The sequence below is a fragment of the Penicillium cosmopolitanum genome, assembly GCF_028827165.1.
Source record: "Penicillium cosmopolitanum strain IBT 29677 chromosome Unknown utg000003l:1.0-3747932.0:1.0-3751027.0, whole genome shotgun sequence".
NCBI classification, from domain to species: domain Eukaryota; kingdom Fungi; phylum Ascomycota; class Eurotiomycetes; order Eurotiales; family Aspergillaceae; genus Penicillium; species Penicillium cosmopolitanum.
The window spans coordinates 2,523,291-2,541,125 of NW_026622673.1; the positions used below are offsets into that span (position 1 = coordinate 2,523,291).

Below are 17,835 nucleotides of genomic sequence, written 5' to 3' on the forward strand. Positions count from 1 at the left end.
GCTCCTAGGGAATAACTAGGTATAAAGTAGCGGGCGTGAGCGAGAACTAAAAATAAACAACCCTAATCTGCAGCCCATTTGACCCCATTTGACCCCGCATTCGAGACCGTCAGCATTGAGGGATTCTAACTACACTTTCTTTTTTTTCCACTGGTGATTAGCTTGCATCCTCTGTCGCCAGTAGGTCCGAACCAGAAATCACCTTTCAAAAATGGTTTCGTCCTCTAAAAAGCCTCTTGATGTGGAATATGCGGAACAGATGCAATGCCACCCATACGGCACTGCGCTGTATCGCCCTCAACCCCGCGATACATTTCATCCAGGAATGGTGGGATACTTCAACGACGATGGAGACTGGAACCCTATAATCGATCTTTCACAACGCTCACAGCCATCATTCACGCAATCTGCGTTTACAGCCTCACTCGCACTACCCGATGATCTTCCCGCCATGGCAATACCAGAGGAACATACCTGGGGCCCGAAGTTGGGCAATACCACGCGCGTTCGCCAGATCGATCTGACAGCAGGTATATCGCAGAGTGCTCTCTTGGCTGCTGCGGGTGTGCCTTTGAGTCTGGGGTCATGCTATCGGTTCGAAAATAAAGATTCCACTGGCGCGGTTCTCATTACCGGTGCTCCGATTAAGCATGAGCGGTTTTACCACGCGACACCCTTCAAGCGATGGGTCGCGTCGAATGCTAAGCAGCTCTTGACTGAGATAGCTGAGCTGAAAGATCATGCGCTGTGGGTTATCACGAGTATCTGGACCGCGGAGGAGGCGGCTGTGAACTGCTGGCGGGAACGCCATCGAGCTGTTGACGTCGGGTTCAACGTCGGTTTTGTCGAAATCGGTGAACTTGCGCCTAAAGGGGGGCTGGGTTGATAGCGGTTCGGCAGAGGGATGGATACGAGTAAAGGGGGATGAAGTAGGTTTTTTGCCCATATCTCAGTTTTCTCTTGTTGCTTGTCCTTAGGAGTGATTTTCTTTGAGGGGAGATTATACATGCTGAAGTTTAATTAGGGTACAGGAGGTCGAAGAGTAGTATTCTTCGGAGGCCTCAAGTTTAAATACAGACCTCTTATCGGGGTACGAGTGGATATCGCTTGAGAATCTCAAATGAGAGACTGTCTACTAACAAACTCACTTTACATAGGGACTCGGATCGCAGAATAAACGCACTACATTCAGGGGCGACTCGACAGAAAAGGAAACCGTGGAAGCCTCCTTGAAAACAGATGATGGTATGGAATACGATTTGTCTTGCGAAGCTGTTCTTGAAGATGCGTCCTATCGGCCTCCTCAAAATGGGGGTGGGCAAGAAGACGAGCCTGACGAGCTCGAAGTTGATGACGATGATGATGATTGGTGAAGATAAGAAATATCACAATACTTGCGTAAATATAAGTAGATTCAAATAAGAAAGGCTAGATTATCTTCCAAGGCATATTTTTCGAAGAAATTACGGACCCAGATGTATGTATGTGGCCCAAAGCAATGGACTTGCACCCGAATCTCTCATTTCGACAACAGCCTGTCGGAGCAGTTTAGCCGATTGCGTGGGGTCGCAATTTGACCCCAGGGCACCGAGTAGTTGATAAAACCGTGCAGCCATGTTGAAGCTAAATGTGTCGTCCGCGCGCCAAAGAGTAGCAATGACATGGGGAACTCCGGCCATTTGAAACCCACCAGCTAGGTGCAGTCCTTCGTCGCGGAATTTAGACTTATTTGATGCACTCTCACATGCTGAGAGATACACAAGTTGCAGTCTCATGTCGCTTTGGTTTTTCTGGGTTTGTTGAAGAATACATTCAACATCAAGTGGCTTGGTCTGCCAGTCTGTCAGACGGAGCGCGCTTCGGGCAGGATCATCTCCATCGCAGACACCATGACAGGCAAAGTGGGCAAAATCTGCTCGACTAAGATGGCGTAAAACCTCGACACGACTTGGACTGTGTAGAAGTTTACTTTTTCCAACGCTGCGATTGAAGATCTCTTCAATTTTGGTTACTTCCCTCACAGAGCCTGGGAGGTTTCCCTCTTCTCCCATCTCTGGCGTTGATTCCATTGAAATCAAGAGTGCACGCTTCTCTGCTCTGGACGAGTCATCTGGTCGAGTGCTGCGTCTACTGCGGGTGTATTCAAGAGCGCGAAGTCCATTGATGTAAGACGGTACAGTCCGATCAAGAATGTTACACGTGGCCCCCTTGCGAGAGTTTCCTGCAGCGTGGAGTGGAAACGTTCCGATGCGACCAGTGGTAATCCACCATGATCGTGGAAGGTCTTCTGCATCAGTCAAAATGCCACAGAACCCGAGGTGATCAAGGATTGGCTCTGCAACGGCATCCCAGATCCATTCGAGAAGTTGGTTCATTTTCTGGGTCGCAACGGAGAGATCGATACCCATCATGCTGAGGGTTTCCAAGTACAGATTATCGTTTTCTTCCAATGCTGGTCCAGTGAGCAATGGAAGGGAAATCGAGTCCACGCCCTCTTTTGTCAGAATAATGGCATCGCTACGGAAGAGTCCGTAGTTCACGATGATGACAGGACCTTCCTCGGCATATTCGGCGAGGGCGGAAGTGTCTGCCGGTAAGCATGTAAACCTTTCAAGCTCTGGGTGCGATTCTAGCTTCTTCGAAAGCTGCTGGTATTCCACACCTTGTCGATAGATTTCATGTTGTTGTACTAACATTCCGCCTATCTCACTCACTGAAGGCGTCTTTTGCGAACCCTTGGCCCCAGCAAGAGGCTTTAACACTTGCGCCAGTCTATCTCTCAGTTCGGGAAAGTTCTCAATTTCCTTTTCTCGGAGAGTCATCTTGTTTGACAGCACGCTCTCCCACATGACACTGCGGACTTTGTCGAAGAGCTCGAGGGCCATGTATGGTGAGTCCCCTGCGGCTAGTGAGCAGGCGATGGCAAAGGAAGGTAGGCCGACGAAATTTTCGAGGTTATTGAGAATATCCTTGCGATCAAAGCTGAGAAGCATGCTCTTGGGTAAAATTTCAGCGGTTGTGCAGATCACATCACGAGCAGCCCCTGGCTGTTTTGCAACAATATGCTGCGCAATCGCGGCGAAAATATAGAAGCGAGCAATGGCGGAGCTTTGTAGAGTTTTCAAGTGAGGGATCAGTGTTTTGCTTGCGGTCAAATAAAGCTGTCCGGAGGTGGATTCTGCACTGTAGCCTGAATCCATCCAAGAATCGAGGATAAACTCCAGGGTATTGTAGATGATTCCGTCCGTGTGAGAATAATTAGTTATGTTTTGCATGTTCCCTATATAACTGAGGCTTTTTGTGAGTTGAAGTAAAACAGCAAGCTGGTCCCGGCGTTGTTTTGTTTGCCTAGCTTTCAGTAGTAAAACACGGGAGAGGTTCACTGAAGCCGCTATCTGAAAGTCAGGGAGGGTGCAACCCGTTGCATCAGCCTTGCAGAAGTGTTCAGCCGCATATTCCAAGTACGAAGGCTCTTTGAGCTCAATGTATGAGAGTAAAAATGCCCGCCCGAGATTGTTATGCATGTTACATCGGTTATTTGGGTGCACATCAAGGCCCCACGCGAGTACTTCAATTAAGACGGTCTGAGACTTTTTCACGTCGTCAATCTGTCCTGTGAGTTTGTATCGTTCTTGGTAGGCGAGGGCGAGGTTATTGGCCCGAATCAGGCCATGTATGGTTTTCTTTGCGGCACCCTGAAAGCATTTCTCGTAGCAAGTGATAGCCCGGTCAATGTCTTGTTGCTGTTGAGTGACCTCGAATTGTGCAGTAAGTGAGATGGCCAATCCATGGGAAATCATTAGGCTATCTTTCTTGGAATCTTTTCTTCCACTTTGTTGGAGCTCCTGGAGGGCAGAGTCGTATCCCTTAATCGATTCAGAGAGATCTTTAAGTAGCAAAGTTCTCTTGAACTTGAAATAATATGCATTTGCAAGATCATGGCGAGTCAGATGCTTGTCCTTATCGCTGACCTTTCCCAGTGATTCTTGGTACTGCGCTATTGCTTGATCAAGGTATTCGGGTTTATTGCTCCATTTGTACCTTGCGTTGGATATCAGTCCTTGAACATGGATACAATCTCCCTTTATGGACTGAAGGGTAGTTTCGAGAGAAAAGGCCCTGGTAGCCTCGGCTTGAGCCTCATCGAGGTCATCTTGTTTCTCAAAAGCCTCAAATCTTAACAATAGGCACTGAGAAAGTTTCAAAAGATACTGTGCTTGATCCTCTGCTCGATTTTGTGACCGATCGACCAGCGTGCGAAATCGCTGGATAGCAACTTCGATATCTTCGGGTTTGCCTCTTCTCTTAAATTGTTGCATGAAAGTCAAGGCCTGGGCATCGCTGAGGCTGTCGCTTGGATTTTCGCTCTCATCGTAGGCCTTTTCCAAGATCTTTGCTGATTCCGTGAGCATCTCATCGGAGTCAGCATAATCGGCGAATATTCGAAGATGATCCGCAAGGCTCTCTATCACTAGCATCGAGTCTGGCTCTACCTGTAGAGCTTCCTTCAGCATAATAACCGCAGCTTCGCCTTTTTCCAAATCTCCACTCTCTTTGAACTGAAGCGCATTCACTCGGCCAAGGTCTCGACAAGAACGGAAACGGTCATTTGAATCGTGCTGAGGGCCCCCCCTTGCGAGACCGAATATTTTGCTCGCTTTTTCCAAATCCTCTGGCGATTTTGTGAGTTGATGGCGTTCACACATGGCAGATCCCAGATTCCACCAGATACAGCTGATGGAGACACGATACTCGGCGTTCTTAAATGCATTGCTTTCGCTGCCAACGGCTTCTCCCAGCTTGGTAATGTACTTGCGCAGCATCTCCGCTTTTTCGCAACCTTCAAACTCGTCTCGCTCACGGATCAGTTTCGCCCAACGAAATAGAAAGACTGGCTTCCCAGCAGGTCTCAACTCAGAAGCTTGTTGGAAGCTTTCTTCTGCCTCCGTGTAGTCGGCATCAGTATGCTGCCGGGCATATCTGGTCGTTAGTTGTTGACCCAAGTCGTTGAGGTGCAGCGATCGGTTCCATCCCTGGGGATCACCCAAAGTGACAGCTTTGCGACAGTATTCTATGGACTCGTCGAGGATCCGATCGTCCGCTTCGTCAGCCTGAGACTGGACGAGCAGCGATCGGCCGAAAACGCTAAGAAGTGCTCCGCGAACAGAATTCTCGGGGTCGAGCAAGGTATGATATGCGACCAGGGAGCCGATAGCGATACCGGTTTCCAGATCTGGCGCTGCTCTGGTTTTGAAATATGATAGAAGGTGCGCTTCGGATTCCTGGGCGAGTAACATCGGGATCACAGTATGTTCGTTCTCGAAATATATTTGTAAAAGCCTTTGCACCTCCTCGTCTCTGAGTTGTATCAAGAAGCCAGGGCTGCGGCAGTATTCTCCGTCACGAATAACACTGTCATTGTGGGGGACAATATCAATCAAATCTTGAAGTTGCTGTCGTATCTCCATGGTTGGTGGTGCGACGGGTACAGACATCAGCATGGCAAGTTACTAGTAGTAGTACTAGTAGTTAGGTAGTAATATAGTATGGAGGATCTTCAGCTTGGGAGAGTGAATGGATAATTTGGAATTCCAAGGTTTAAGTTGTCTGAATTGGAAGCGACTCGGAGTAGTCAGACACCAGTATATATATATATTCAAGTTGACAGTCAGAAGACAATTAACTCGCTCAAAATAAACAGAGAACCTCGTATATGCCTGATTATTTTGTAGCTGGGCGTTCCGAGGGCATTAGACAGCAAAACCGGAAATATGAGACGAGTGGCTGACCTATCCCTCGGCCTAGTTAAAATGTAGACAGTCGCATGTCAGCGGGAGAGAAAAAAAAGCCGATTCGGGGCTTTCTGGCTATTACGAATTTTACTCATTATGAATGGATTTTGAGTATTCGAAGGAGAAATAAATCATTTTTCTTCATGCTACAAGAAAATCCAGCATAGAAATATAGTGAGGAGTACATGGAATCCGCATTTGTACATAGTTGTTCGTGGCGGCGGCCGTTCGGCTCGGATGTAAGATCGACTTGGCCCTTGAACAACACTGAATCTACGGTACGACGGCCAAGAGATTTCTGCTTTCCCGGAAAATAATTAATCCGACACAAACAACCAATCAATACACCACACAACCTCCGCTCGGGCTTCCAAGTTCCACCCAAGATCCACCCCACATCCCCCATTTGTCCAAGAATCTTTTCAGACGAATACATAGATACAAAAATGCACCCTTCTTCAAGCATGTTAGCTCAGAGGAAGAGCGCCGGGAGGACTCTGGATAAACCAGGACATGCTATCAGATCAGATTGACCGAGTGTATCTCGGTTTCTTTTTTCTTTCTCATAACCCGGAGGACCTCTTACTCATTTTTTGATGATGTGAACGGGCTAACTCAATGGATATGTTGTGATTTATTAGTTCTTAAAGCCCACATTTCGCTAGGTTAACCAGGATGCTCTCATTTTTTCGTTGAGTTGGAACGAATTGATGAAGTATCTCGGATTTGATATCACATGACCAGATGATCAAGCACATGCTATCATGGCTTTTTCTCTCTTCTCCAGCCTTGTGAGACTTGTCAAATACTACATCATCATCTTATTTTATTTAAATTTATCGGTGCGCATTCCACTGAGCCAACATGCGGGTGTGAGATCAACATTCAACTGTTTTGGTAGCTGGTCATATGCGCTGAATCGGGCGGCCAGATCTTTCTTATCTTACATCTCAACACTACATAACTCTGCCAATCTCGAATAACGGTCACTGGCATCAATCAAAGAGCATGGCCATGGGCCATCTGTGCTCTTCTTGATGTGATGTAATGTAACTCTATATTCCAATTTGCAATCTTATAAATCTAGTTTCTCCTGGCCACCTGATCGCTCTTTTTGTCGTGACAATTCACATTCCTTAATTTCTGAGCAGTCGCACTGTACTTCTTGTCGCCTCCTTGCATACAGGGCTGCTCCCCGAGCAGCTGCGAAAGTCAGGTCCATGGATTTCTCTCCATGGACAGATTCCAAGGCGAAAGGGGCTATCTTGGGTTCGATATTAAGTTCCGAAAGCTCGGCCAAAGCGTCTTTCAAATTAGCCTGAAAGAGAGGGTTTGTTGTGCTCTCACCAGCTAAAAGAAAACCAGTGATTCGAAATTCGGAGGACTGAGAAAAAGTTGTGATCTGCTCACGGAAACGAGCCCATAATAAGTCCGGATCATCTGCTTCAAGAATTCGATCTAGCCCCAGTTCGAAGTTGAGATCTTTTATCTCATCGTATGCCAAGAAATGTAAGGCTTCGCCATTAATAGGTATGGTAATGCTGGTGTATAACAGATGGCGTGTGAAGGAAACAAAAAGAATAACCGGAAAACCGGCCCATTCAAACTCATCTGTACACTCCCACAGATCATGATAGTTTTTGCATAGTCCATAGCCATAAGCAGCATAAACAGCATCTGCCTCTACCAGGCGTCTTGGGTACCATGGACAATCACCCGTCCAGGCCTGTAAATCTAGCTCTTGGAGAGCAGTATTGATCATTTCGTGACCCAAGGTTGGTATATCGGGAGTTGTGATAGCAACCCTATTCAGATCTTGGCGTGTCCGCTTCTCTGTAGCAAGCTTAAGATCCCATAGCATTTCACTAATGATATTGATGTCGTCCGATCCCACCAGTCGCCCAAGCTTTTCATTCAGCCAGCGCCACCCAACTCGTGCTGAAAAGGGAAAACCGAAGAAAGAATCCAAAAAGGAGAAAATCTTAAAGTAGGACTTTTGGAGAATTCCTTGATCTTCCATTAATACGGGCTTGCCCTGTTTTGCAAGGCGTGTCATAAGCTGAAGGTACTCAGATTTGCCATGAATCTGGACAACTTCGACGACGGTTCCATTATTATAATGTACGGCGGATGTTCTGTTGAAAATGTGGATTAATTCCCTTTCGTCAAATCGTCACAATAGCGACACACTCACCCGTAGGAAGGTGTGAGATCGAACCCGACTCCCGGGGCATCATAGATATCGGCTGGAAGGCATGTTTCACACTTTGGACGGGGACAGTCATAAAGGGCATGACAAGCGACTGCTAAAAAGGCAACAAGAGTGAATATCCAAGTTAAATCCATCGGGAAGACAGGGTCGGTACGTATACGCATAGTGGCAAGATAGGAGTTGGGCACTGAGAGGGGAGGGAGGGGGGTGCTTAGTTCTGACCATGTGGCACGGACGAACAATTTAGTCCGAGGCTACGACTTTCGTCAAGAGAGCTCATTCGGTGGTAAATTGCCAATTAGTTGAAATAGAGACAGAAGCCTCTGAGTGGCCGCACCATAACGGAACTATGTACAGTTTTGATTCATCATCTATGCTATAGAGATCACCATCATAGATGCAAGTGTAGCCATTGGAGTAGATCTGTTAAATCTGTTATCTATGCCTAAAGCCAAGAAAAAGAAGAAAGTTTTACATGGCCCTGGACCATGGTTGTGCCTCGCAGCTGGCATCCATCTTAATCAAGTGGAGGAACCCAAGTAAAGAGACATTCTAAACGGGTAACGTCAAAACATCGAGATCTCGCTGAAGGTAATTTCAATTTCGGCTGCCTGCATCACTACGAGAATTTTAAACCAGTCGAAAGTATGTGCCTCTTTCTCAACATGCCACTTCGCCCCCATTGTATCTCCTCCGCTAGCACCGCTAGTACTGCTAGCCCCATGAACGAGCCTCTTAGCACAAGCATCGCCGAGCTCCGCCCAGCTCCGGCCCCATCCTGGGCGAATATACCCGCGGTGAGCAAATCACAACGAAATGCCTCATCGGCCCCTGAGGTCATCGGGCACACGGCCTTTACTAGCCCTTTGAGGCATTCTAGAATGCTAGCTTGCAGATCCAATACATCCTCTTGTCCCAAGTCTCGAGATCAAAGCTTCTCACCACCAACTCTTGCTCACCACTAGTTATGTCTTACACCTCATACTCGGATGCGCGCATATCGCGCACCTTCCGGCCCATTCCGCGTCTCGCCTTGAAATCTCCAGATCGCGAAGTCGCATTTCGAAACGAACATGTCATGCGAGCGAAGACGACCCTAATACTCAAACCTGCCCGTGACGATAGCTCGGAGGTCGGATATCGCATCGTTCATGAAGATGGCACCCCCGCTTTTACCGTGACCGGTCGGAAATTCGGCGATCGCTGCAGTCGAGAGTTCCGCGATACGTCTGGTCTACCTTTATTCGATATACACAGATGGTCGGCGCTTTCGATCCCGTTTCGTTGGTATTTCACAATGCCTGGCAGCGATAGGAAATCGAAAATAGCCACGGTTGACACGCACACGTCGTTGAAGGGCGGCGATTTAAAATTCACTTTTCAAAATATGGCTGCTAGTGATTCGAAAATGGAGGGTGAGAAGGACGTCACGCTCATGGTGAGGCGACATGGGGAAGCGCTGAGACTCTTTGACATTGTCGATGGAGACCGGAGGATTGGTGAAGTGCGAGAGAGCATTCACCACAATGAGAAGCTATATTTAACCAAACGCTCGAGACGGCAGGGATTTCGACCGGCTCTTGAAGTTATCATCGTTCCCGGCGTAGATGCCACTCTGGTATGAGCACTCAAACTAATTCACTGGTCGTTTCAGCTAACTTTAGGTCTAGGTTGGGGCTATTGCAGTTATATTGTCTGATTGGTATTTTGGAAGCGGCTAAATATGATACCCAAAGAGTAGTACTACAGTTCTTATGTTTTTCAGCGAAACTGTTTCATATCTGATGTGTCTTGTTCTTGGTTGCACCGAGTATTGTTCGAATTTAATTTTAGGACAGCGAAAACCGACCGAAATGAAATTCCTCTCAAATGTCCAATAAGCAACCCGGCCGGAGTTTTTTTTTTCTCGTTCTTGTGACTAGGTGGAGCTCTAGATGGATATGCCGGATTGAATATCCAACACTGCCCAGCACAACCTGGTTTTTATCCGCTCGAGGACACATCGTACTATAAATTCTGAGCCAATCGTCCATTAGATTATTAGTTCATCCACTTAGCAATCAAATTTCGTCCAATTTTGGCTTTGGCATAGTCAGCGACAAGGCGTTTTTCCTCAACCGCCACAGCACAGGCATAATGTGGCGGTGCGATTTGAGAAACAACGCATTGGGGCGCACTGTCAGGCAACAAAGAGCAAGAGCTCTCCCACCTGGGCATACTTATATCTCTCTCGTTCCAGGGCTCTCTTTCTCTTCTTGGCAATTAAACATATCTACTTTTCCAACAAATTTCAGGAGAAGATCGATCTTAGTGTCGATCTCCAAGGTTTTCTTTTTTTTCCTTGACCGCAAATAGTACCCCGCTCTACCCCTTGCAGGGCAGAATCGATCGCAATCTCAACATCGGTCTCAACCAACCGTCATTAATTCAGTCATGGATCCAAGGGTCGGTGTCGGTGTCTTTGTTCTCAACTCTGAGGGCAAATTTATCATCGGCAAGCGTAAGGGAAGTCACGGTGCCGGTATGTCCACTCTCAATATGCACTATTACCCTCTTGCATTTCATAATAGCACCATATAGCAGGATTCTGACCTCTTTATTCTGAATATAGACACATTGGGGCCTTCCAGGAGGTCATTTAGAATTCGGCGAAGGGTTTGAAACATGTGGCGAGCGTGAACTCCTCGAGGAGACTGGCTTGGAGGTCCGAAATCTACAGTTCTGGACAGCTACGAATAGTGTCTTCAAAGATGTTACTCCCAATAAACACTACGTCACCATCTTCCTTGGAGGTGTCGTCAGTGATGAAGGGGCTCAGCCGCAGGTGAGTACATAGCTTCGTAGATCATGTGTCGCTTCTGTGTGCCCCCCTTTTTCGTGCTTCAAGTGCCGTGCTAACTAGCCAATCAAGATCATGGAACCCAACAAGTGTTCGGCATGGGAATGGGTGTCTTGGGATGAGATCAGAGTTGACGCAGAGAAGATGATATCAGGTGCAGGGTCTCCAGAGAAGACGCTCTTTCTGCCCTTGGTGGAGCTGTTCACCCAGAGACCTGACTTTAGCGTTTCAAGGGACTCGGTGGTTTGATGAAACACAAATCTAGTTAAATATCGACATCATAGAATTCATGGACGGCATTATGTAGCACTGCTCATCTTAAACGAGTTATGCTTTTGCAAATATGACGACTTCTACATAATTGTGCAACCACACCAAGGTGCGATTAAGCCTTTTCCTTTTACGGCCCGTCCTATCTGATGTGTATAGCCACCTGCCGATCCTTTATGCACTTCATCAATCAAAAGGAACGATAATGGCAATTAGGATAAATAATCGGACACCCCTTGATAGACACGGCAAGCCGTTCATTCCTTAACTCCTAATCGAGTACACACTCCTTTGTTTCAAATTTCATATAATAACGCTTAGTATCATATCTTATACCTGACTCATATTTTTCATTGCAATTTCATTTTCGTTCGTGCTTTTCAGGATGCATTTCAAGTATTTTCTTCAGGTCAGCGGGCTGGCCCTTTTGACTGGTGCCGTCAGTGCCCAGCTGGATACCGATGCCCTCGGCCTCAATCCTATTCTTGGAAGCAACCCTCTTGGTGGTAATACTGGTCGCGCAATCCATTCCGTGAGCCCGACCTCAACTCCCGTTCCAACCAGTTCGCCTGTCACCGATCATAAGCGATCTGGTAATCCTAGCTTCCGACGAATCGCGAAGAAGGATATCGGCGGAAATCTGGCTGGCGAACCTATTGGGAACTTTGTGGGAAGAAAAAGCTCGCCTTCTGAGAAGGCGTCCTCGTCAATTGCAACGCCTACTTCCAGCCCGAGTGGAACCCCAACCGCAGTGCCGCAGTCAAACAAGGGAATTCTTGGAAGAAATAACGGTAACTACGAGACCGACTCAACGATTCCGGTAAACTTGGGTCAATTTCTCTCAGGAAGAGATAACGGAAACTACCAGGCCGGCTCGACAATTCCGGTGAATCTGGGCCAGCTGCTCTCAGGAAGAGATACCAGCAGTTCAAATACCGACTCGAATGTTCCAGGAAACTTGGGTAGCTTGTTGGGTGATGGAGACTCTCCGTCCGCAAAGACTTCTACCAAGAGCCCGAAACCCAGCTCAACTGGGCTCCCAGCAAAGCAGTCCAAACCATCGATCAGCTCAACTGGATTCTCAAAAAGTCAGGCTAGCACGTCGCCCACCCCTACTCCCTCGACAGTTATCAGAAGACGCCACCGTGGTAACTTGGGAGGCTCTTCGAAGGCCCCTGCTCCCTCCGTCACGCCGAGCTCTGTTGCCTCAACTGCCTATGCACCTACCTCCATGCAGACAAAAGCCCATTCAACCCCGCTGAAATATTCCTCGAAGGAAACCGGTGTCCCCAAGGGATCCATTCAGCCTGCTCCCCGGTGGAACTAAAGTTTGTACGATAATCATTTTCACAATTCTTCAGTCTTCAAAATCGCTGACCATTCAACAGCCTGAAGCTATCACTCAGCGAAAATCGAGATCTGGAACTATCTCGTGTAAAATGGCGAAGTATAGAACGACGATAGATGGTGTTGAATTGATATATCCGAATGCAAGACGTGGAAATATTCGGTTTTTTGAAAGCTCACTGGCATTTGGTATGGATAGCTTGAACCTCCTGGATAGGAATTTCCCTCTATATACATCCTTCGCGGGCTGTATATTAATGTCTTTTTCGGATTTTATGAGATTAATATAATCGATGTCCTTAGAATAGAGTTTCTGATTGAATGCTTGTGTAATAGAGTCCTATTTGCAAGAAACAAGTGCATTGAACACGCGATACTAAGTGTGAAGAAGAGATGAAAACAGTAGGTGAGGCCTCGCAGATAGGCTGCAAGGATCGCACTAGGCCCAAAAGTGAAGCAGGCCTGATCCAGAGTGTTACAGCTTGATTGTCTCGTGAGTATGTGCAGAATTTTGTGTAGGTGATCAATTTTCATCTCTCGGGAGGTTCAAGTTGCAAGGGTGTGATCGACATCGCCAGGCATCCCGATGGATCCACACAGAACCCCTGGATATATTTTCCACTATAAAAGTACTAGTTTATCAATAATGACGCTGAGTTTTGCTCAGAAAATAGCAACTCAAATTTGACCCGCCTAGTGATATAGCTCAAGTGACGTTGAATTTTCATAGATGTAAGAGCTTCAAACATGTACTACTCATACTATAAAAACGCACGAGTACTATTCTAAACGAAAATATGAAAGGAAATTCTAAGCCGAACACAATGCACCAAGCATATGACCTATGCGTCTGGCTCCCTCCGAGTTTTCACGAATATTCCATGGCCGTTTACATGAAAAGAACCACTTTTCTGTACCCACACCAATGCACAGGCCGGTTCATGACGACATATCTTCCTGTAAACGACTGAAAATAAGGAGAATGAATGTAGGGCATCGGCCCTAGCACTTACACCGAGAGAATCCTATAAGAAGCCTTCAGAAGCTCATAAATCAGAAGTTTTCCATCTCTCAGAGCATCCAAGATGATCCTGCAATGGAAAAAGGCATCACTTTTGGTTGATTTTTGGACAGAGTTCGGTCGAAAAAGCCGCAACCGTCTTCTCGGGAGCTTATCGTCCATTGGGCCGATAAACTGCGACCGGGGCAAAAGCCCCCTTGTTCTTTTTTTACTCTGAGCCAATGGCCCTGGAATCGATATACGAAGATCATGGCACTGGAAAATGATTCCGCGCCACACCCTTGTTCCCGCGGTGGTTACCCCCACTGACGGGAACGCTCGACTGGTCCCGGTACGAACGCGCCCCCTTCTTGCCCCCTCAACCCCAACCCTACCCCCCATACACTATATTCCCCAATGATCGCGCGACGCGATCGCAGCTTCGGTGATGAAGACCTACGATTTCCCTTACCAAAGAAATCCTTGAGGAAACCTAAAACACCTTATGTTTCAAGACGGGTCTCTGATTGAAGCTGCTTTATTAAATTATTTTTGTTATCATGTCACTCTGTCTGGTTGGAATTACGGGCTAATTGGTATGATCAGAATAGGAATTGTTGACGCTTTGAACCAAGCTGAGCGTGTGCTCGCGTATGACTCGGTGTTGTGCTATGGGCAGTGGTGGATGTAGAGGTCTGCAGATTTTGCAACCGAGGCCGCGAACGGTGGGTTTGAATCACACGCGACCGGTGAGATATTACATCCTAGTCTAGATAATAGAATGATCGTTGTGATCGACTTTATAATCCATGTCATTTTCTTTTCATACTCTTTTCGAAGTGTCCCTGTCTAAATTAGTTTCAGGCGTAACTTGAAGTAGTCACTTGCAATTTCTACTGTTAGCTTCGTCTGCCAGTGCACGTCCAAGGATTGTATCTAGTGGATGTCCAATTGTCATTTCACGTCCTTTGAACTGTCAAAAAGGCAAGGAATTCCATGTGGAATACCTAGGCACTTCGATTATTATTGGCAATTTGAAGATAAAATCCACAGGATCATCGTAATATTGGTCCTGAATTGAGAGAGACTGGGACTTTTTAGAGTTGGCCGAGCAGCCACCAACTTGAAATTATCCTGCCGACCAATCTAGCCCTCGGGTGTTGAAGCGGTCAATGTATCTCTCCCAAAGTGTTTCTTGCCAATCTCTTCATAAGTGTCGCATGCCTGCAAAAACTAGACTCCACATTTTAACTAGGTATAACTAATCATATGATGTGATTCAACATTAATCCCTGTTCGGAGACTACCAAAGTACCAATCCACCCACCCCATGGTTACGCACTATGATAGGTGGAAAGGGTGACAACGCGGGGCATGGCTGGCAGGGGGGGGGGTTAAGCTATTCTTCAGCGCGATCGCTAATCGGATCTAGCTGTTTGATGGACATACCCCGTGACCGATAGGTGGTGTTGGCTAGGTAGGCTAGGTATGAAGGCAGGTAAACTGGGCTTCGGCTCCTACATATAGCACCGAAAGGGTGCTACAGGGGTCATGGTTCACTATGCCATTTCTGGGAAGACAGTTTGAAGTTAAAGTCGGGATTTAGGCCTAAAACAAGGTTCTTATAGGGGCTGGGCCTGGCGAATACGAAGTGTTTTTGACCTTGTTGTGGGAAAAGTTCTTTGTTTTCGGGGTTTGGACCTTTCTTCACACAGGAGAATTGGTAATAGAAACCCGAGATTAAAATGGATCGACCAAGTGTGCTGTCGGTCAATGCTTGCTGATTGCTATTTGTTGATCGTTGGTAAGGTTTATACTGTGTGACACTATCATCGTGTCCAATCTGTGTATCCGGAGTACTAATAAGTACCTAATTTATGTGGACATGCTATAGATCCATCGTGTCGGGTCGGGATATAGTTGACATGTCCACGTCACACGCAAAAGAGAAAAAATTACGGAGTAGGAAAAAAACTCTGTGACGAGAGATCTCCATCTTGTAACCCTCAACCATCCTGATCCGTGCCCAAAACCAGTCTCCAGTGGGTTACCGACAGAGTGGTAAGACTCCACTGTGGCAGACGCATCATTGGCCAAAGACACCAAGGAATGCCACTCTTCTTGTGGATTGACGACTCCTCTTCTCGGGCTCCTCTCGCCTAAGAAACCTTTCTGGCCCTGAATGGCTGGTCTTATAACCTTCGACCGCCTAAACGTCTCGTCGATTAATGCTGGAACCGGGCGGTCCGGGTTACTCGTATACTCGTACATTGTATCTATCCTCTTAAACCTCCCTCCCCGCCCAGTCCCATCTCCTGTCACCCTCTCCCCTTTTTTCAAGTTCGCATCGTCTTTGTTTGCCACCCCACTTCAGCAAAGGGTTCCCTAGCTGTGGCCTTCCCTCCGGTCGGCATGACTGACCACTCCATCTCTGACGGGGTATCGATCGATGTGGTATGTTTGTGATGCGATGACGGAAACCTGACCCAAACTGTCGGGATATTGCGGTGAGCTGACCGAGGTGTCGTCCAGGACCCCGAATTCGAGAATGACAGTGCCTACGGTGGTGATGACTGGGTATCGTAAGTATTAACTCATTCTTCTATTTGCAAATTTGTGATGTTCTTTTTTTTGATTTTATCTCTATTTTTTCTTTTTTCTTTTTTTCCTTTTTCCCCCTCGGATACGCGGCGTTGCGCGTACCCGCTGGCCTGTGCGTATTCATCGGGTCTAACAACCACATTTTAGGCTCAGGGACACCACATCCATCAAATCTTCGATTTATTGGGGATGATGGAAAATGGAAGGAGGTAAGTATTTAATATTGACAATTACTATACAATTTTTGCCCACAGGTTGGTTTATACTGACTAAATATACAGATATCAAAGTCTCCGAAATAAAGAATACTGGTAAGGAAATGATTCCCCTCGGTCTACTCCCGAAAAGGGGCAAATCAAACTGATACCTTATCAGCCTTCCCTCAGATGAACAGCAATTCGAGGCATACGAAGCAGGGTAAGCCCCCTGAACCGGGATGTCCGTCGACATTCCACTAATCATCTATAGACACCTTGTGGATCTCATTTTGGACTCAGAGCGAGAAAATCCACTTTTCCGCGCGCCATGCGGAGATGATAAGGAAGCCCCCCTTCATATTCTAGATATTGGAACCGGAATGGGCACATGGGTTATGTATGGTGATCCCCAAGACGAGCCTCCAAGGTTCTTCAAAGCAGAAAAGCTAATTTGTTTCCTCCAGCGATGTGGCCGATATGTTCCCGAATAGTGGGTTCCTCCCCGTATCAAATTTCATATTAAAACTTCAAAGAAATGCGCTTACCTAGCATAGGTATTGTTCGAGGCGTGGATCTCTATCCACCACCCATAACCTGGATGCCGCCAAACTGTACGATTGAAGTAGACGATGTGCTACAGGAATGGACCTGGCGGGAACCATTCGATTTGATCCGCATGCGCAACATGATCGGATCCTTCGACCAAGCGGAGTGGGATCGCGTTTATCAACAATGCTACGACAAATTAAAGCCCGGCGGTTGGATCGAGCAGTACGAAGTTGGGCCATTTGTTGAATGCGACGACGGCAGTTTACCCGAAGACAGTGTGCTCTCGAAATGGGGGCCCAATATACGCGGCTGTGGTGAGCGTGCAGGACGAACCTGCGATGTCATTTTCACAATGGCGAAGAGTATTCGGGAGAAGGGATTCATCGATATGCACGAAAAGAACTACAAGTGGCCCATTGGGCCCTGGGCCAAGCATCAGAAATTCAAGGAGGCTGGTTTGCTGAACTATGAGCATTGGATGTCTGGGATTGAGGGGTGGTGTATGTGGTTGCTTACCAAGTTTGGTGCGCCTAAGCCCTGGAAGAAGGAGGAGGTGTATGTTTATTGCGCGCGCATGCGTAATGATATTAAGAATCCTGCCTATCACACATATCACAGGGCGTAAGTGAAGCCCTTATCTCAGTGATGGACAGTTTATTCTTTTTTTTGGAGTGACTAACAAGCTCTATAGGAAGAGGATATGGGCGCGCAAACCGTTTCCTGGCGAAGTTTCACAAAATATGAAGGCCACCACAGAGTCACCGCAGTCAAGACCCGTGACTAGTAATGAGTGACGGACGGATGGTTATTCGCATCTAATTCTGGCAAAATGGCGTTGGTCGGTCGGCTTTCTTGTATTTACAGCATACGACTGCGGGTCCTCCTTTAATGGGTCTGCATTGTTCACGATTTGATACCCGGTGGGTTGCAAAGGCAGAGAGAGAGTCCTGCATTTTGAGCTGAACTACTCAAAATGACTCGACTCCGAAGTCTAGCAACCATTTTCGAGATTCGAGACACAAGTGATA

At 47.0% G+C, this 17,835-nt stretch overlaps 7 protein-coding genes across 7 annotated transcripts; 5 read left to right on the forward strand and 2 right to left on the reverse strand.

Moving 5' to 3' along the window:
* Positions 1 to 211: 211 nt before the first annotated feature.
* On the forward strand, positions 212 to 886 carry N7509_000995 (uncharacterized protein; the record flags this gene model as incomplete). Its single annotated transcript, XM_056625632.1, has 1 exon — positions 212 to 886. One exon carries the CDS (start codon positions 212 to 214, stop codon positions 884 to 886), a length of 675 nt encoding a protein of 224 aa, XP_056494214.1.
* Positions 887 to 1,463: 577 nt separating this feature from the next.
* Positions 1,464 to 4,823, reverse strand: N7509_000996 (CHAT domain-containing tetratricopeptide repeat protein; the record flags this gene model as incomplete). The annotated part of the gene is made up of 1 exon (XM_056625633.1): positions 1,464 to 4,823. One exon carries the CDS (start codon positions 4,821 to 4,823, stop codon positions 1,464 to 1,466), a length of 3,360 nt encoding a protein of 1,119 aa, XP_056494215.1.
* A 2,044-nt stretch (positions 4,824 to 6,867) lies between these two features.
* Positions 6,868 to 8,168, reverse strand: N7509_000997 (uncharacterized protein; the record flags this gene model as incomplete). Its single annotated transcript, XM_056625634.1, has 2 exons — positions 6,868 to 7,927; positions 7,987 to 8,168. The coding sequence occupies 2 exons, from the start codon at positions 8,166 to 8,168 to the stop codon at positions 6,868 to 6,870; spliced, it is 1,242 nt and encodes a 413-aa protein (XP_056494216.1).
* Positions 8,169 to 8,971: 803 nt separating this feature from the next.
* Positions 8,972 to 9,725, forward strand: N7509_000998 (uncharacterized protein; the record flags this gene model as incomplete). Its single annotated transcript, XM_056625635.1, has 2 exons — positions 8,972 to 9,622; positions 9,675 to 9,725. 2 exons carry the CDS (start codon positions 8,972 to 8,974, stop codon positions 9,723 to 9,725), a joined length of 702 nt encoding a protein of 233 aa, XP_056494217.1.
* A 712-nt stretch (positions 9,726 to 10,437) lies between these two features.
* N7509_000999 (nucleotide triphosphate diphosphatase NUDT15) lies at positions 10,438 to 11,092 on the forward strand (the record flags this gene model as incomplete). Its single annotated transcript, XM_056625636.1, has 3 exons — positions 10,438 to 10,525; positions 10,635 to 10,828; positions 10,916 to 11,092. 3 exons carry the CDS (start codon positions 10,438 to 10,440, stop codon positions 11,090 to 11,092), a joined length of 459 nt encoding a protein of 152 aa, XP_056494218.1.
* A 406-nt stretch (positions 11,093 to 11,498) lies between these two features.
* Positions 11,499 to 12,440, forward strand: N7509_001000 (uncharacterized protein; the record flags this gene model as incomplete). Its single annotated transcript, XM_056625637.1, has 1 exon — positions 11,499 to 12,440. The coding sequence occupies one exon, from the start codon at positions 11,499 to 11,501 to the stop codon at positions 12,438 to 12,440; it is 942 nt and encodes a 313-aa protein (XP_056494219.1).
* Positions 12,441 to 15,872: 3,432 nt separating this feature from the next.
* On the forward strand, positions 15,873 to 17,601 carry N7509_001001 (class I SAM-dependent methyltransferase; the record flags this gene model as incomplete). The annotated part of the gene is made up of 9 exons (XM_056625638.1): positions 15,873 to 15,914; positions 15,993 to 16,042; positions 16,343 to 16,372; positions 16,437 to 16,478; positions 16,530 to 16,655; positions 16,723 to 16,748; positions 16,813 to 17,362; positions 17,426 to 17,428; positions 17,499 to 17,601. 9 exons carry the CDS (start codon positions 15,873 to 15,875, stop codon positions 17,599 to 17,601), a joined length of 972 nt encoding a protein of 323 aa, XP_056494220.1.
* Between the last annotated feature and the right edge of the window lie 234 nt (positions 17,602 to 17,835).